At 39.3% G+C, this 18,039-nt stretch overlaps 1 protein-coding gene across 5 annotated transcripts in view; it reads right to left on the bottom strand.

Annotated features, from left to right (window-relative positions):
- The window catches only part of shoc2 (SHOC2 leucine rich repeat scaffold protein), a 97,724-nt gene that overhangs the window by 20,165 nt on the left and 59,520 nt on the right, over positions 1 to 18,039 (bottom strand). For all 5 annotated transcript variants that reach the window (XM_085994362.1, XM_085994364.1, XM_085994363.1 and 2 more), the window contains exons 4-6: positions 5,699 to 5,829; positions 2,872 to 3,060; positions 1,454 to 1,576 (exon numbers count right to left, since the gene is read on the bottom strand). In XM_085994362.1, the coding sequence (XP_085850488.1) occupies positions 1,454 to 1,576; positions 2,872 to 3,060; positions 5,699 to 5,829 (443 nt within the window). The remainder of the gene's footprint in view (positions 1 to 1,453; positions 1,577 to 2,871; positions 3,061 to 5,698; positions 5,830 to 18,039) is intronic.

The raw sequence follows: 18,039 nt of genomic DNA, 5'->3' as shown, positions 1-18,039 counted from the left end.
AGGGAATCCCCTAATGATATGCAATGGAATCCCGAAATGTAAAAATTATACAATTAACAGAATTTGAATTATTATAATTATCTTCAATCCACCAAACCCATTAAAAATGTAATTTGATATCTCACATTAAAACTGTAAGCTGGGCCAATATTTGCATAAACTCATTTAATAAAGTATGTGCATAATTTTGGAGATGTAAATGTTTATTTAAGGCTTAGATATCCCCTTACGCTGATGCAAGCAGGCGTCGGTCCTGCTTGCATCGACCGCAAGACTTACGTGGGCAATTGCTGGCCAGTCGCTGGGCAAATAGCCCAACTCTGCGCCAGTGATTGCTTTTTCGGACCCCACCGCAGATGGCCTGTTAACAGATACGTTGACAGGCCGCAAGTTCCAGATTTTTTATTTCAAAAGGATTACGAGTACAGAGTACACGGTCAGACACTGCAATTTCAGGGCCATTGATTTTTTATTTTTAAAAAAGTGTTTTTATCCCATGGTAGGCAAGTGGCCCGAAGATGACAATATAATTATTTCAGACATTAAAAAAAATAATCTTTCAATACACAACTATGCTCTTAAGTACACAGTTTTTGTGTTGGCCCTCCTTACATAAACAAACACATATCCATTAACTAATAAGATTGACTATAAAGGAGTTTTCAGAGCTTCCAACTGTACATGCCTCAAGGCTGGTTTGAGAGCTCGAGTATTACAACAAATACTTTTTCTGGTCCCTAGGAGAGCCTTTTGGTTCGATGGGTTAGGCAGTCAAGAATATCTTGCAAACCGTGTTTATGGTTGGAAAGCATCAACCTGGTCAATGATCTTTCTGGTAAGCTTTGTAGATTATTGAATTAGAGGCTCATTCTGTTTAGGTTTTTCACCAGTCTGGAGTACTATTTCACTCTGCTGAAAAATAGACTCTCCCTGCCCCTTCCCCAAGTCATACATTATTGCTTGCTGCGAGGTAGGTGAATTGATCCCATGCTACTCTGAAGTCAGCTAGTCATTGCAGCTCCTGTGAATAATTCAATCTCTCAAGTTGAAAATGAACTAAATATGGTTCCTCCCCCTCTACGCTGAAAACAGATGAACAGCATAAACATGATGGTAATGACAAGACAACAAAATAAATGGAACAGACATAGGAAGCAAAGAGGATGCGGGTGACTATTTGTTTAAGATACAGGGTCCCACTCTTATTCCATGGCATTTGAAGGACAAGTTAAGGCAATTTTACTTTTGCAGACCATGACTCAAAAGGAATCCTACAGTCTGAAAGCATTAATATTAAGCAATTAAAATACTAACACCCAAGATTTTACTGTAATGTGACCTAAACAGCTAATTTCTACAGCTTCTGTAGCTGTGCAGCATAAACCTATTGACGTTCACTTTTGCAAGTGAAGCCTTTAAGTAAATAGCAGGATATTGTGGTCAGCTTTCTCACCTCCAGGGAAACCAGTCCAGACACATCCTCTGGAATCTTTGTGAGTTGGTTGGTGGCAAGGTTCAGTTCTACCATGCTTGTCCAGGTTCCAAAGTCCAATGGAAGTGAAGTTAGCTGATTGTCCTATGGAGACCAGAAGACAGGTTTGGATCATTCAACCAGAAAGAAATGAAAGTGGGTGTGTTCTTAATTAAATTATTGGCGTAACTGGTTTTTGATCAAGCCTACCTTTAACTTGCGAGAAATCTGAAAGCCTTCAAACTATTGTTTTCTGTAATTCGTGATTATTAAAAGGAACTTAGCACTTTTCCATAAACTAAAAATTTACTTTGATGCTTAAATTCTCCTTTAATGTTCATATGGGTGCTACAATTATTAAAAGGCAAACTAGAAGTGGAAAGACAATTTCTCTGATTTTTAATAAATGCCGTTGTGTTGTGCCTACTCCTGGTCCATAAGATATGATGATGGTGTTTCAGACAATTTTAAAATTAGCGATAGGATTTCTACAAATTCTGATGTGCAAAAACGGCTACACTTCAGTAACCCAATTGCAGCTGTAACGATTTGCAGCATTGACAAAGAACAGGCCACCTATCAATCACTTTACTGGGAAATGGGAGATAGGGCAATTGTAAGATGCATAAATGCAACAAAGGACGAGGAAACCAACCTGTTTTACCACCTAAAGTAGATCTTTCTACAATTACATTGAAGAAAACTCACTTCACTCCTGCCAAAATGATAATGCTTGATCAATACACATTCTGAATGTTAATTCTGTGAGCATCAATTAGCAGCAGAAACTAATGACAGATCACACATCTAAATTTGTATATACAACAGAGCATAATCGCCAAATTTAGTGTGCAAGACAGTCAAAAAAAAGTGGTAAAACAATGGGTAAAGGGGAGGCTTGGAAACTAGTTACAGACAAATGCAAGAGCCACAGCATAAAATGCACCGAAACGTCACGAGGGAAAATCAAGTCCTGTAACAATGCAGTGCAAAACTATAAATAGTCAAGCCAAAGAATTAGAACAGGGCTGGGCGCCAGCCAATTTGTAATAAGCATGCAATATAATGTACACCTCCAGTTTATTTCTGGAATCTGAAAAAGGTTAAACTGGACAGTAAATTTAAAAACTCTGCTGGTAATAAATAAACTATTTCCATAAACTTTTAAATACATGATCAGTTGTTAACAGCAGCAATACTGCACAAAGGGCAACCTCAACAGCAATATAAGCATATAGATTGCCTGAATCAAAAACTTGCCAATATTTTAGAAAACAACTTATCAAGTTTAAACCTTAGTTGAGTGTAATATAAAATGTTCAGAACTCTTTTTCCTGTCCGAATCAGGCATTAGAATCAGATCAAGCCTCGCCCTGTAGCCTATAAACTTCACTACCTACCTTCATGTTCAGCTTACTCAACACTTTAGCTCTGGAGAAGATTCCAAAAGGTATTTTATTGATGCGGTTGTGTTCCATGTTGAGAGAGTAGATAGTTGAAAACTGTGAGGGTCCACCAACTGGATATGACTGGAAGCAATTCCTCGCCAATGTTAAACTGGTCAAGTTTGCAAGACTTGAAAGGAGACCCTGTTGGGGGGGGGGGGGGGGGGGGGGGAAGGGGGAGAAAGATTTTAATACTGACTTCAATTTTTTGTTTTGAAAATATGCATCCCTAATCCACTAGAAAAAATGTAACCAAACCTTTTAAAAACTCCTTGCAATGGCAGGCATTTTAACACAGGCAATACCTTCATATTATTTAAGGCTAAGGGACTGAAATAGATTTATTTCCTCAAGTTCCCAAAATTGAGGCTAACCAACTACGTAACTAGCACAAGGGAACAGCCACCGAGGTAGTTACAGGAAACTTTGGTTTATCCGGAGGTTATATGTCCGGAATACTCGATCTAACGGCAAAAATCAGGAGCCGTTTTCTATAAGTTTTTTTAGTTCTCGTTGCTTTTTTTCCCCCCAGTCAGGCACTGCAAGGTCTGTAGCTATAGCAACAGCTTCAGCTAGAGACGCTTGCAGCTGCAGCCGACTGTTTAGAAGCTGTTGCTAAGCAACAGTGTTTGTTGTCAGATGCGGAGATGAAAATCTCCGTATGCTTCAACATTAACTTTGTATGTCCGGCAGTTTTGATAGCTCGGCAACAGCTCGGTCCCGTCGGTGCCGGATATCACAAAGTTTCCTGTACAAGCATTTTCCATTATTTTATGAAAATTTAGACATAAGAGCTTGTCCAACAAATACTATGTCAAAACTATTGTTGAGCCTTCCCTAGAGTATTGCTTGACAAATATTGAGCAACATTTATGAAATTTACAAAATCAGAACTGTGAAACAAAGCCATCTTAGTTTGTTTTACTGCAAAAGTATCAGACCGAAGGCTAGTGACCATCCGCAAAGCCAGTTCCCAGTAAAAAAAAAGTAATGTAAATGGGTCCCCTAGTTTTTCTACAGTGTATGATTAAGCCAAAAGCTCATACTCGGCTTTACCAGCTAAATGCACTCAATATTACACAAAATACAGCAGAACCTTTATTTAGCAGTAACAACTGGGACTGAAGCAAGTGGCTAATTAAAGACAGAAGACAGTTTGTTTTAAACTTTGTGCTTTTAGGTTTAGACAGAGGACTGTTGTATCCTGGCAATAGACAGTGAAACGTTCAGTTATAAAACTCAAATTTAATGCAGTTTCAAACAGGAGCCACCACTGAGTAGTTGCTTAATTAAAGCAAAGAGCCTATTTACTTATTGCTAATGTTTTGTTAAAGCAGTGGTTGTGTTCATACAGTTGTAGGGCTCAAGAAACAATGGATTTTTAAAAAGCTACTCAATAGGTACTGCCAATATAGTCAAGGTAACCAGCTGAAGAGTTACACTGCAAGACTCCATAGTTCCATTCTAGTCGCTCCAGATATATTAGCAAAATATCCGTATTGCTAGTTTAAAAATGCTTAAAGGATTAAATCAAAACACTGTCGTACAGCATTGATTTGGCATACTGAGTCAGTGTAAATCAGTGGCCTTGATCGCGGCATAACTCGCCATTGTTATAAAACAGCATATCCTCTGATTCACTCCAATGCCACAGGAAATCTGCTAATTGCAAAAAAGCGACGATTTTGTTTTAGCCAGTGATTCGCTGCCGCAAAAAATTAATTTCTGGTATAATTATCACTGCATTTCTTCCAAGAACTTATTTGCATTTTTTTTTTTTAAATCAAGATTTTCAAAAATTTGCTCAATCATAATTAGTCTCACCAAAGCCACCATTTTTGTTGTATTTCTGAAGTGTCACGAGGCTGGCTGCATGGAGGCCTGCCATTTCAGTACCTAATTTAAACAGCCCAAGAACTGCCCTGCTGCACGCAATATTTTGAGAGAGGAGTATTTATTGTTTCTACTCCTCCCACTTTTCTAATTTTTTTTCAACTGTACTAATTTTTTTTAATCTTTTAGTTATCTTGCAGCATATACACCCAAAATGTTAACTTATCTTCTCTCTGCAGTTGCTAATAGACCCGGCGTGTATTTCCAATATTTTATTTCATATTGTGCAACATGCTCAGGCCAAAAGAAACCACTGCATCAGCTAAAGCACTGAAATCTAGTATATTTCCACACTTTCAGCTTTCACCTCTACTAGTGCTTATGTGGGAGAGGAGAAAAAAATAAATCAAACACGATCTAGCATAGTTTTTGATTTCCGATTCCTGGCTTAGAGTGGTGAAAATGTGGAACTCGCCACCACAGGGCGTAGTCGAAGCAAATAGTATAGATGCATTTAAGGGGAGGCTGGACAAGCAAATGAGGGAAAAGGGAATAGAGGGTTATGCTGATAAAGTTAGATGAGGAAAGACGGGAGGAGGCTTGTGTGGAGCATAAATGCCGGCATGGATTGGTTGGGCCGAATGGCCTGTTTCTGTGCCGTATATCCTATGTAATCCGATCACTTTTTTTTGTCCTCTTCCTTGAGCAGTTAGCTGGGAAATCTACACCCAAGATTACATGCAAATATTCTTAAAACTCAGATTTGACTTTTAGAAGAGCAAGAATGCTCCCATTCTTGCATGGTATCAAGATGTGGTGGAAAGACCGTCAAGTAACTCCAATAAAGAAATGCAGCACATTTTTGAATAAACCTATATAAAAACAAAAAGATTGATATTGATTTTCAGAACGTTGTCACAGACCACAAACCATTTTATCTATTTCATACCTCAGGTAATGTCGAGATATTATTGTTCTCTAGGTTAAGCTCATCCAACTCGCTGCACTTGGCCAATGATTTGGGTACAGCCGACAGTCTGTTGTACCTCAGCCCCAAGCGACTCAGACTGGACAGATTACCTGCAACAAGAATGTTAACATTCTAGGTCATATTGATAATGTTATCACAATTTTTGTGTACAAATGTATGTGGTAAACAGCGTCTCTTCCATCAAATATATAGCCCTTTAATTAAAAAAAAAAAGTTGGTTTATGTACAAAGCTCAAATTACACTGCCACAATACCAACCTGCTGAAATTTGCTGTGTAATCATGTCGATTCGAACTGATCCAACACTAGAACTTTACAACTTTAAAATAAATACGCCAACATAGATCATGATGTAACAGTTGTTTTGCAGGTTGTACACATTAAAGTAACATTCCAAGTTAACTCCTTACAACAGGCTCCAGTATTCATCCAAAAGGCCATATCCCTTCATTTAAAAACATTCTGACTTTAAAGACTAATATATAACCTTTCATCCCTATTGATCTGTTGAGTGTAATGAGCAACTATTTTTCAGGAGTGACTCATAAGGGATACTTAGCTCCTTAAGCCCATCCAAAAACAAGCAAATGTAAACCAAATTCACCAGCTACTGTATGAAACAATAGAACAGATAATGCTGGAAATACTCAGCAGGTCAGGCAGCATCTGTGGAGAGAGAAACAGTGACTCTTCGCCAGAACTGGAAAAAGTATTGATTAATTGGAAAAATCTATTGTTTTCCATCTACATAGAGTTACAATTTTCCAATGTGTTGTGTGGCTCTTTTCTTCAACAACCCCAATAGTTTTCTGACCAAGAGAGTAGGCAGGCCCCCTGTGTAAAGGCCACTACTGCCCACCATCCAATTTCACCCCCCCCCCACCCCAAACCCCCACTTTTAAAACTAGCCTCCGCTCCCTATGACAGCAAATCCTAATTCAACTCATGGGCAACTGCAATCTCTCACCCTGTTCTGTGTAGTTGTGCACTGGACCACCCCACATGGCTCCACTTCCACAATGGCAAGTTTTAAAAAAAATTTAAACCGCTGAAACCCATCTACAATCAACCTAAAGAGCTTACAACAGAGAAATAACTTGGTGCAACGTGACAACATTCAGATCTTACAAGATTAAAACTAACCGACATAAAACACAGTATCAGAAATCAAACTGCACTGATGCGCTTTGATAACGTCAGCCAACTTGCAAATTAACCTTATTCAGGCTAAATTTTGCAACAATTATAGCAAGATTTGATTCCTACTTTAAACCTACATTCCTCTTCAATAATGGCTCAGACGAACATAACACAAATTAGGGCACCCCAGCTTAATATGATTAAATGGAATTAAGCCAAATCAGAATTACTTTTTAATTGCCTACTGCTCAGTCTAACCAGTACCAATGAGCATCAAGACACCCATCAAGAGTCATTTAAAAATACATATATTCAGTATAGTGAGTTCAGGCCACAATCAATACACTACAAGAGACAAGAATAAATTAAGCTTCTACTACTAGGGGGATCAAAAAAAAAAAAGTTTTTTAATTCTAAGTGACAGCTGTGTGTTAAATTCTCTTTCAAATTTCTTCTGTCCTCATTCAAATTCCACACAAATTTTCCAGCAGGAATTACCAGATAATGACTAAAGCAAATTACCTGGTCATCATCACATTGCTGTTTGTGGGAGCTTGCTGTGCGCAAATTGGCTGCCGCGTATCCTACATTCCAACAGTGACTACACTTCAAAAAGTACTTCATTGGCTGTAAAGCGCTTTGGGACGTCCGGTGGTCGTGAAAGGCGATTTATAAATGCAAATTTTTTGTTCTTTCAGGGTCAGAGGTTTTGTCCCCAACTGATGACGAGGTTAATTCTGCCAGCCACGATGATCACTGCCAATTGAAATCTTGTAACTCAGCAGAGACCAGAGATTGAACCATGCAGTACTGAGGGAGTGCTGCAGTCATGATAATTAATAGCGATTTTACCAAGACAAAAGTAGAGCAGTATAGCTTTACGAATTTTTTGCTTCTTCTTTGCAGAGGTTTTACGTGGTTTTCAAAACAAAATGAAAATGAAAATACTATTTACTGTAGCTGAGTTGAAAGAATGCTAATATATTAAGACAGTTGTAATGTAATTTCTAGATATACACACAAGACTTTGTGGAAAAATATATTTTAGTATCGTGCAGCCCAGAGCGGTCACACAGGAAATGCTTTGTGTGTGGATTTACCAACCAAAAATTGATTTTAGATATCTGTCAGAGTACACTTGACCATTTCCTGTTTACGTGATGTTTAAAACGGTTTAAAAAATCTTTTTCAAACCTTGAATACAAGCCCAGCTTCCAAACGAGTTAGAATGTCAGCAGACGGGCTGATTTAAAGGGATAAAGCTTCCTGGAAAACAGGGAACACTGCAGAAGTTTTAAATGTTTTAACACAGATAAATTGTAAAGATAAAATGATCACCTATAAGCTAGCTTCAATTGTTGTGTAGCTGGTAGCACCATCACCTCAGAGTCAGAAGGCTGTGGGTTCAAGTCCCAATCCAGAGACTTGAGCACAAAATCCAGTGTAGTGCTGAGGGAGCACTGCACAGTTGGAGGTGCCATCTTTCAGATGAGACATTAAAATGAGGCCTCATCTGCTCCCTCAGGTGGATGTAAAAGATCCCACGGCACTATTTCGTAGAAGAACAGGGGAGTTCTCCCTGGTGTCCTGGCCAACATTTATCCCTCAACCAACATCACTAAAATACAGATTATCTGGTTATCATTACATTGCTATTTGTGGGACACTGCTGTGCGCAAATTGGCTGCCACATTGCCTACATTACAACAGTGGACACGCTTCAAAAAGTACTTCATTGGCCGTAAAAGCACTTTGGGACATCCCTCGGTCAGGAAAGGCGCCATATAAATGCAATTCTTTCTTTCCTTTTGGTGATCTTGTGTGGGGGAGGAATTAATTTTAGCAAGTCCAAAAATCTAATCAGACACTAACAGTACTTAAAATGCTATATATAAGTTAAAGCAAATGCTGGTTATGTAAAGGTTCTACTTGGTAGATATGATTACATTTAAAAAGGTAGCATTCAGAATGAGTATCAAATTAATTATGAGCATTTTCAGTTTTCCCAGAGACACTTGTTAAATTAAGAAACTTGATTTAAAACACAAAACCGGGTATCCAGAGTTAAAATGGAAGCTGACTTTCCTGGCTAAATTTCAAGATGGAGGCCAGAGCCCAGCTGTCAGGCCAGGTTATTTGACTCGTTAATTACTCAGGATAAAGAGGCTCTGTCTTGGGTACTGACCAAGTTGTACTGGATACACACCTACTCATCAGTCATTCTGCTCAATGGTATGCTCTATTGTGTCCTTCCACAACTCTGATATATATGACTGCTTTTGGAATTGCGTCACTCTCATACAGCATCGCGTCAGTGATCAGAGTTATTATACAAGAAATTAAAAGTACACCTTACTGCTTTTGCGCGTGTAAATAAATATTTAGTTTTTGCCTATATTCATTGGTCGATGGTGTGACACTTACTGTCTGATCAGAGGCAAGAGGGGGACACATTTGGCCAATCATGTGATCAGCAGCCTGTATCGCAACAAAAATGGTAATTGTTAATCCTGGCATTTTTATCAGACACTGCAAGCACAAGGGGGCAGAGTTCAGAGAAAACTGGTCTGCCAACACTGTCTTCTTGCTGTGATCACATTAAGTGTTTGGAGAAAGCCCATACTGCATTAGGATGTGGGAACGGTGAAAAGAATACAAGAATGCAGAGCACCCAATTCAGGTAAAAGATTTTAAACAAATTCAAGTTATTTATAATCATTCAAATCACAAAAGCCAAGGTAGCAGAGGACAAGAGGTGGCAATAAGTATTATGTTTGAGTCTTCAAATACATAACATGAACAACATCTTAAGATATTACATAGAAGTTCTTATTCAGGCAAAATCTTTAAAAATACAGGAAAACTCAAACTGTGGACCACATTCATTTGGCCCAGGTGCTTTTACTACCTTATGTACAGGAAACTTTGGTTTATCCAGAGGTTGTACGCCCGGAAACCTCGATCTAACGGCAGAAATCAGCAGCCGTTCTGGTTAGGTTTTTTCTCTTCTAGCATTTTTTTAATTTATTTATTTATTTTTTAAAAAACAGTCAGGCTCTGGAAAGCATCTCTGTAGCTTAGCAACAGCTTCAGAGACGCTTCCAAGGTACGGGCCGAGTATTTACAAGCTGTTGCTAAGCAACAGTGTTTGTTGTCAGATACGGAGATGAAAACCTCCGTATCCTTCAACATTAGCGCTGGTCTATCCGGAAGTTTTCATAGATCGGCAGCAGCTCGGTCCCGTCGGTGCCGGATATCAGAACTTTTCCTGTAAAAGGTTTTTTTCAAGCCTGATGTCTTGTGTACACACCATAACAGTTGAAATGTCTTGCTTTCTGACTTGCACATTAGCTGGATAGCATACAACACAAAACATCTAATTTCATTTAATAATTTGTTTGTAGGGCCCCTGTTAAGCAACCAAAACCCTAGCCTGTGAATTCTGACTACATTCCATATAAGCTTAAGCTTCCTGAAACCGCATCTTCGGAGTTGTGAAAAAAAATTCTTGATGGGAGACATCTGTAGAGCCACTGACTGCAGTTTGTACAATATTGCTGCACAGTTTGCCAGTTCTAGTCCTGCACACAGTGCAGATGCTGGTTTAACCTAGGCTCTTGTCTCATTTCAAAAAGACATAACAAAAATGAAAATTCTCAGCAGTGATGCTTCCAGGATATTCCAGTCATCGGAGCTCCTAACTCCCCTGATGGGACTCGAGGAGAGAGATATCCAATAAGCCGTAGTTACATAAAGGGAAAGATTAGTGTTCTACCCTTAGATTCAGATGCCTTTCTCCCTTTTATTTTTTTTCTCCAAATGTTTGTATTCATTAAGTTCAGTGATACCACTAGGAAAATAAAACATTTCCCCGTTTCAGGTAGTCAGCATCAGCATGAAGGATTGCAAGGTCATGCATATAGTACAGCCAGCCAGAGTAAACGGACATCGCCACTCAGACTATTCCCGATGGCATCAACATGACATTTCAATTATCAGCCAATGCAGCCGCCGAACCTGCCAATTTAATACCAAATTAGGAGTAGCTTTGTGCTGTGGCCTCATACCCACCAGGAACTGACTTGAGACGAGTAAATCACATTTCATGTAGGGCTCCTGGAGCTAAAGAAAATAGACAGTAATCCATCAAACTGAGCTCTGCTCAAAGAGGTTCTGAAGGTGTAATGCAGTGTGCCAACTTATTCAATACCCTTTTCAGATTTGTACCCTGGCATATTATTAGGTATCATTTTAGGCTATTGTGACATTTTAACTGGTAAGCTATAAAATAAAAAAGATTTCCAAACATTTGAGATTGGAACATTTCCGTTTAAGAAGTAAAAATTTTACACACATACAATGCCACACTCAGATTTCCTCTACACCAATTTCAGACTACTTTAATTAACCCTAACTATATGGATAGTTTGTGTTTTAAATTGAGGAATCTCAGGATTCAGCACAAATTAAGTCCATTGTCTAAATAATGACAGATATACAAGTACCGCCAGATATATGTTGAGGAACAAACTAGGGAACAGGCTATTTTAGATCTAGTATTGTGCAATGAGAAAGGGTTAATTAATAACCTTGTAGTAAAGGAGCCTTTAGGGAAGAGTGACCATAATATGATAGAATTTTATATTGAGTTTAAATAGATTTAGTTAAATCCGAAACTAGGGTCTTAAATCTAAACAAAGCAAACTATGTAGGTATGAAGGGCGAATTGGTTACGGTAGATTGGAAAACTAAATTAAAAAGGTATGACAGTAGACAAGCAACGGCTAGCATTTAAAGAATATATAATTTACAACAAATATACATTCCTTTAACACACAAAAACACCACAGGAAAAGTGGTCCAACCGTGGCTAACAAGAGAAGTTAAAGATAGTATTAGATCAAAGGAAGAGGCTTATAATGTTGCCAAAAAGAGTTGCAAGCCTGAGGCTTGGGAGGATTTTAGAACTCAGCAAAGGAGGACCAAGAAATTGAGAAAGGGAAAATAGAATGAGAGTAAACTAGCAGGAGACATAAAAACAGACTGTAAAAGCTTCTACAGCTATGTAAACAGGAAAAGATTAGCAAAAGTAAATGTGGGTTTCTTACAGGCTGAGACTGGAGAAATTATAATGGGAATAAGGAAATGGCAGAGAAATTAAACAAATACTTTGTGTCTGTCTTCACAGAAGACACAAAAAACTTCCCGGAAATAGTGGAGAACCAAGGGTCTAGCGAGAATGAGGAACTGAAAGAAATTATTAGTAAAAAAAATAGTACTGGAGAAATTAATGGGATTGAAAGCCAGTAAATCCCCTGGACCTGATGGCCTACATCCTAGGGTTTTGAAAGAGTTCGCTATAAAGATAGTGGATGCATTGGTTGTCATTTTCCAAAATTCCATAGATTCCAGAATGGTTCCCACAGATTGGAAGTTAGCAAATGTAACCCCACTATTTAAGAAAAGGAGGGAGAGAAAACAGGGAACTACAGACCAGTTAGCCTGACCTCAGTAGTAGGGAAAATATTTGAATCTATTATTAAGGATGTGGTAACAGGGCACTTAGAAAATAATAGGTTTGGGCAGAGTTAATATGGATTTATGAAAGAGAAATCGTGTTTGACAAATCAGTTGAGTTTTTTGAGATTGTAACTAGCAGAATAGATAAGGGGGAGCCAGTGGACGTGGTGTATTTGATTTTCAGAAGGCATTCGGTAAGGTGCCACACAAGAGAATCCTAAACAAAATTAGAGCTGATGGGATTGGGGATAATATACTAGCATGGATTGAGGTTGTTTAACGGACAGAAAACAGTAGAATTAATGGGTCATTTTCAGATTGGCAGGCTGTAACTAGTGGGGTACTGCAAGGATCAGTGCTTGGGCCTCAGCTATTTACAATCTAGATCAATGATTTGGATGAGGGGACCAAATGTAATATATCCAAGCTTTCTGATGAAACAAAGCTGGGTGGGAATGTAAGTTTTGAGGAGGATGCAAAGAGGCTTCTAGGGGATATAGACAAGCTAAGTGAGTGGGAAGAACATGGCAAATGGAATATAATGTGGAGAAATGTGAAGTTATCCACTTTGGTAGGAAAAATAGAACAGCAGAGTATTTTTTTTAAATGGAGAGAGATTGGGAAATGTTGATGTTCAGAGGGACCTGGGTGTCCTTGTTCACAAATCACTGAAAGTTAACATGGAGGTACAGCAAGCAATTAGGAAAGCAAATGGTATGTTGCCCTTTATTACAAGAAGATTTGAGTATAAGAGTAAAGCCGTCTTACTGCAATTATAGAGAGCCCTGGTGAGACCACACCTGGAGTATTGTGTACAGTTTTGGTCTCCTTACCTAAGGAAGGATACACTTGCCATAGAGGGAGTGCAACGAAGGTTCACCAGACTGATTCCTGGGATAGGGGGATTGTCCTATGAGGAGAGATTGAGTAGACTAGACCTGTATTCTCTGGAGTTTAGAAGAATGAGAGGTGATCTCATTGAAATATACACAATTCTTACAGGACTTGACAGGGTTGATGCAGGGAGGATGTTTCCCCTGGCTGGGGAGTCTAGAACCAGGGGTCACAGTCTCTGAATAAGGGGTCGGCCATTTAGGACTGAGATGAGGAGAAATTTCTTCACAGAGGGTGGTGAATCTTTGGAATTCTCTACCGCAGAGGGCTGTGGAGGCTCAGTCGTTGAGTATATTCAAGACAGAGATCAATAGATTTTTGGATATTAAGGGAATCAAGCGATATGGGGATAGTGCAGGAAAGTGGATTTGAGGTCGATCATCAGCCATGATCTTATTGAATGGCGGAGCAGGCTCGAGGGGTCAAATGGCCGACTCCTGCACCTATTTCTTATGTTCAGGAAACTCTCGATTTACCGGCACCTAAAATAACCGGAAATCTCGGTTAACCGGCAAAATTCAGGAGTAGGTTCAGGTAAGTTTTACTTCATATTAGTGGCCGTTCCTCGATCTGTGGCTGTGCAATCGGGGTTCCTGCACATGTTGCTAAGCAACAGGGACACTTGGTCTGTGGCCGGGGTTCTTGCACATGTGGGAAGCCTGGATTTGTTGCTGTGTACGGAGCTCTCGTACCTTTTAACTATACCACTCTGTAATCCGGACTTTTTGATAAACCGGCACCACGCTGGTCCCGTCGGTGCCGGATAAAAAGAGTTTCCTGTTCTTATATACAGGTACCACCAGCAGCTAGCAGAAATCACACTAAATGAGTTGGTTTTCTGGAACACAATTTGTAAAGGAAAACAACATGCACATTTCCACACATGGGTTTGCATTACCAGCAGCAGTTATGCTCAAAAAAACTCTTACAAAAGGCAGTGATAATCAAGCCCTGCTAAATGAAACCAAGGCTTAAGACTACAAACTGTCTGTAATATTAATCCTCTTTTGAAAGTCATATGGCTTTCGCTTCAACAACCTATTCATCGCCGCTTAAAAATAAACAGCAAGCAGCTGGGTATTCGGCAACCTGCAGACAAAGTAGATGTTTTAAACCCTGGAGTATAGAAAAGGTTCCAAAATTAACAATGTAAAAAGAATAATTTAGAAGTTTGAAATATTCAATATCAGTGTAGAATTCTAGTAAGAGACAGAAATCCAAATAGCTGATGTGGTTCTTTTGTTGAAATCTGCCCACAGTGCACTAATGGGTAAAATATGCTTAACTTAAAATAATAACTTTAATATAATCGGTGGATAAAGATAGCAATTGGAAATTTTATTAGATCAAGCGATTAGTGAATTAAGCTTTATATAGAAAGCATCGAGATGCTGCAATAACACACAAAAAGCAGACAATAAAATGTTCATCAATTTCACGGCCAATAATTAAACAATGGACTGTAATATAGTCAAAGTTATCTTCCTACTCATTATTGCAGATGAGAAAAACCACAAAATAATGAAGGCACTCAAACGCAAGCAATGGCAAGCAAGTCCAATCATACTGTGGCACAAAACCCGAGGATAAGAATGTTGCAATGCAGAGAGAATCCTTACATAAGCTTAGATTGTTACATGAAAACATGCAGCCTGCCCCCACTCAGTCTCATTTCATGACATTCTTGAAAGTCTTTTACAAAGCCCCACCTCCCTACCAGATCTGCCGGACAGTATGTTGTGAAGCTGCTGGTTTAAAAAAGCAAGGCAAGATAGACAAGTGTAACTCTCAGCAGAAATGTCTAAAAACGAATTCACCACGCATTGTCTCTTCATTTAGGCACTCAAGATATATTACTTAAATGATTAGATATGTCAAGGCACATCCACCCATTCTAACATTCTATTTATATTTGTCCTAAAGGATTATTACTTGTGGTATATTATGTTTTACATCAAGCCTCATTACATACTTTATATTTACACATGCCTATCTTTCAGAGCAATTAAAATACACACAATTTGCAGAGAACTACACTTCTTTTGGGATGTCCTGAGTTTCTGTAATATTAATTTAAGCTAGTTTGTTTGTATTGGTTTGGGAGAGGCTGACTGAGCAAAAATTCAGTCAGTACTTTACTCAGAGGACAGAGAGGTCAGAGTGGGAGTGAAGTGGAGAATTAAAGTGACAGGCGACCGGAAGCTCAGGATCTCCTCTACATTGGGGAGACCAAACGCAGATTGGGCGACCGCTTTGCGGAACACCTCCGTTCAGTCCGTAAGGGTAACCCTGAGCTTCCGTAAGCTCGAGGAACAGCACCTCATCTTTCGATTGGGCACTTTACAGCCTGCCGGACTCAACATAGAGCTCAACAATTTCAGATAATAATCCCTGTCCCCATTTTTCATGCAGTATGATTTTGCCTTTCCCATTTGCAACATTTTCACAGCATGTTCTTTCAATTCCTTCCCTCCTAAACCACCACCCCACCTCGCCCCCTCCCCGTCTCTGCACCTGCTTAAAATCTGTTACATTTCCAGCTTTTTCCAGTTCTGATGAAGGGTCCCAGACCGGAAACGTTAACCCTGTTTCTCTCTCCACGGATGCTGCCTGGCCTGCTGAGTATTTCCAGGTAAATATATATAACTGGTTCTGAAAAGATTTAAGTAGATTGCATAAACGAGAGGCAATTAAGTAACGAAAGGCCAGTATAGCAAAAAATCAGCCGAGTCTGGGAGTTTGTTGAAACGAGTTCGGCACTGAAGTGTAGTTGGCTTGAAACTACTTTGTTATTTGTTCCCAAGACCTTCGAGTCCATTTAGCACTGCATGACAGTCCAAATCTGCGTTGTGTGAAAGTTACAAAATGAGAGTTTCTGAAAACTATGAGCAGAGGACAACCATAGGTGTAAGAAGTGTCTCAAGCTCAAAGTTATGGAGCTCATGAATAAGGGGAGATAATCTGCATTATATGGCAGAGGAAGGGTACCTGGAGTATACACTGCAGGAGGTGGTCACCCCACCACTTGGAGAATAGTTAGGAAGGGGGATGCAAGTTGAGCTGCGAGAGGGGGTTTAAACTAATATGGCAGGGCTAGAGCAAGGGAGTCAATTAGGCAACTTGGAAGGGAAAGTAAGTTTTAGGTGTATAGGTAATAAGAAAGGGGTTTAACTGCCAAATAAATGAAAGTAGGAACATAACGTTCATGATTCTGCACCCTTTTGCCACTGAAGAAATGAAGATACGAGTTATTTTAAAATATATTAAAGCTTGCTTTAAAAGGTTAAATTCACGGGACAGCTGGACTGGCAGGTGTGTGTTAGCTTTCAGACAGGGTGGCTGAACCCAAAATTCTCAGACACAACCAAAGACAATTTGACATTTCAGCAGTCATTCACACCCATTGCTGCTGCAGCAACTCCATTCATTTAAACTGAGCACAGGTCATTGGCAAATTGTGTTTGTGGATTCTGCAATGGGGGAGGCGGGGGGGTGGGAAAGAGAAGGTTAGTCAAGTTCATTCAAATCTGAGACTGGAGTCAAGCTTTTAAAAAAAAAGACAAGTTCATTCAGGCAGGTAAATGTTGTGGGAAGGTTGAAAAAGCAAGAGACTACAGGGTAAGACAGGATGCAGAGATTATTCTGTTTAAATTGTGCAAGACAGCATTACACATTCATTATTTTGCATCAATATTATAACAACTTTTACACAGGATATACAGCACAGAAACAGGTCATTCAACCCAACCAGTCCATGCCAGCATTTATGCTCCACTCTAACCTCCTCCCGTCTTTCCTCATCTAAATCTATCAGCATAACCCTCGATTCCCTTCTCCCTCATATGTTTGCCTAGCCTCCCCTTAAATGCATCGGTACTATTTTCCTCAACCACTCCCTGTGGTAGCGAGTTCTACATTCTTACCACTCTCTGGGTAAAGAAGTTTCTTTTGAATTCCCTATTTGATTTCTTGGTGACTATCTTCTATTGATGGCCTCTAGTTATGCTTTTCCCCACAACTGGAAACATTCTCTCTCTATCCACTCTATCAATTTTTCATAATTTTAAAGACCTCTATTAGGTCACCCCTCAGCCTTCTTTTTTCAAAAGAGACCCAAGCCTGTTCAGCCTTTCCTGATATGTATACCCTCACATTTCTGGTATCATTCTTGTAAATCTTCTCTGCACCCTCTCCAGTGCATCTTTCTCCTTTTTATAATATGGCGACCAGAATTGAATGCAGTTCTCCAACTTGCATTTACAAGGCGCCCTTACCATAGAAAAACACTTCAGAGACAGAATCAAAAAATGGGTGTCGAGCCAAAAAAAGGAGGTATTAGTAGGTGTGACCAAAAGTTTGGTCACGGTGGTGGGTTTTAAGTAGGGTCTTAAGAGGAGGGGGAAATGGAGGGGTGAATGTCATTAAATAGTGTGGGGCCTGGGCAGCCGAAGAACAAGACAAATAAATTTTACCGATTTAACTAAGTGATTCTCATCATACTTATTTGCTTTGTATATTTTACCTTTCCATGGAATAAAGCAGCTTATGATCACAGCCAAATTTTACCTTGTCTAGTGTTAACTTGGTCCACCTATGGAGAGATTAAAGATCCAGCCCAGGTCACAAGGAGTTTCATTGTTATAAATAGATCATAAAAGTGGACTTATGACAGTGAGAATCAATTATAAAAAGGCATTCAGGCAGCTTACAGGAGTGACTGGCGCTACAGAACACAAGAACGTATT

The sequence above is a fragment of the Somniosus microcephalus genome, chromosome 8 (assembly GCF_052327205.1).
Source record: "Somniosus microcephalus isolate GS21.2 chromosome 8, FLI_Smic_1.0, whole genome shotgun sequence".
Taxonomy (NCBI): domain Eukaryota; kingdom Metazoa; phylum Chordata; class Chondrichthyes; order Squaliformes; family Somniosidae; genus Somniosus; species Somniosus microcephalus.
Note: the sequence above shows the minus strand (reverse complement) of the source record. Positions and strands in the feature narration are given on the sequence as shown.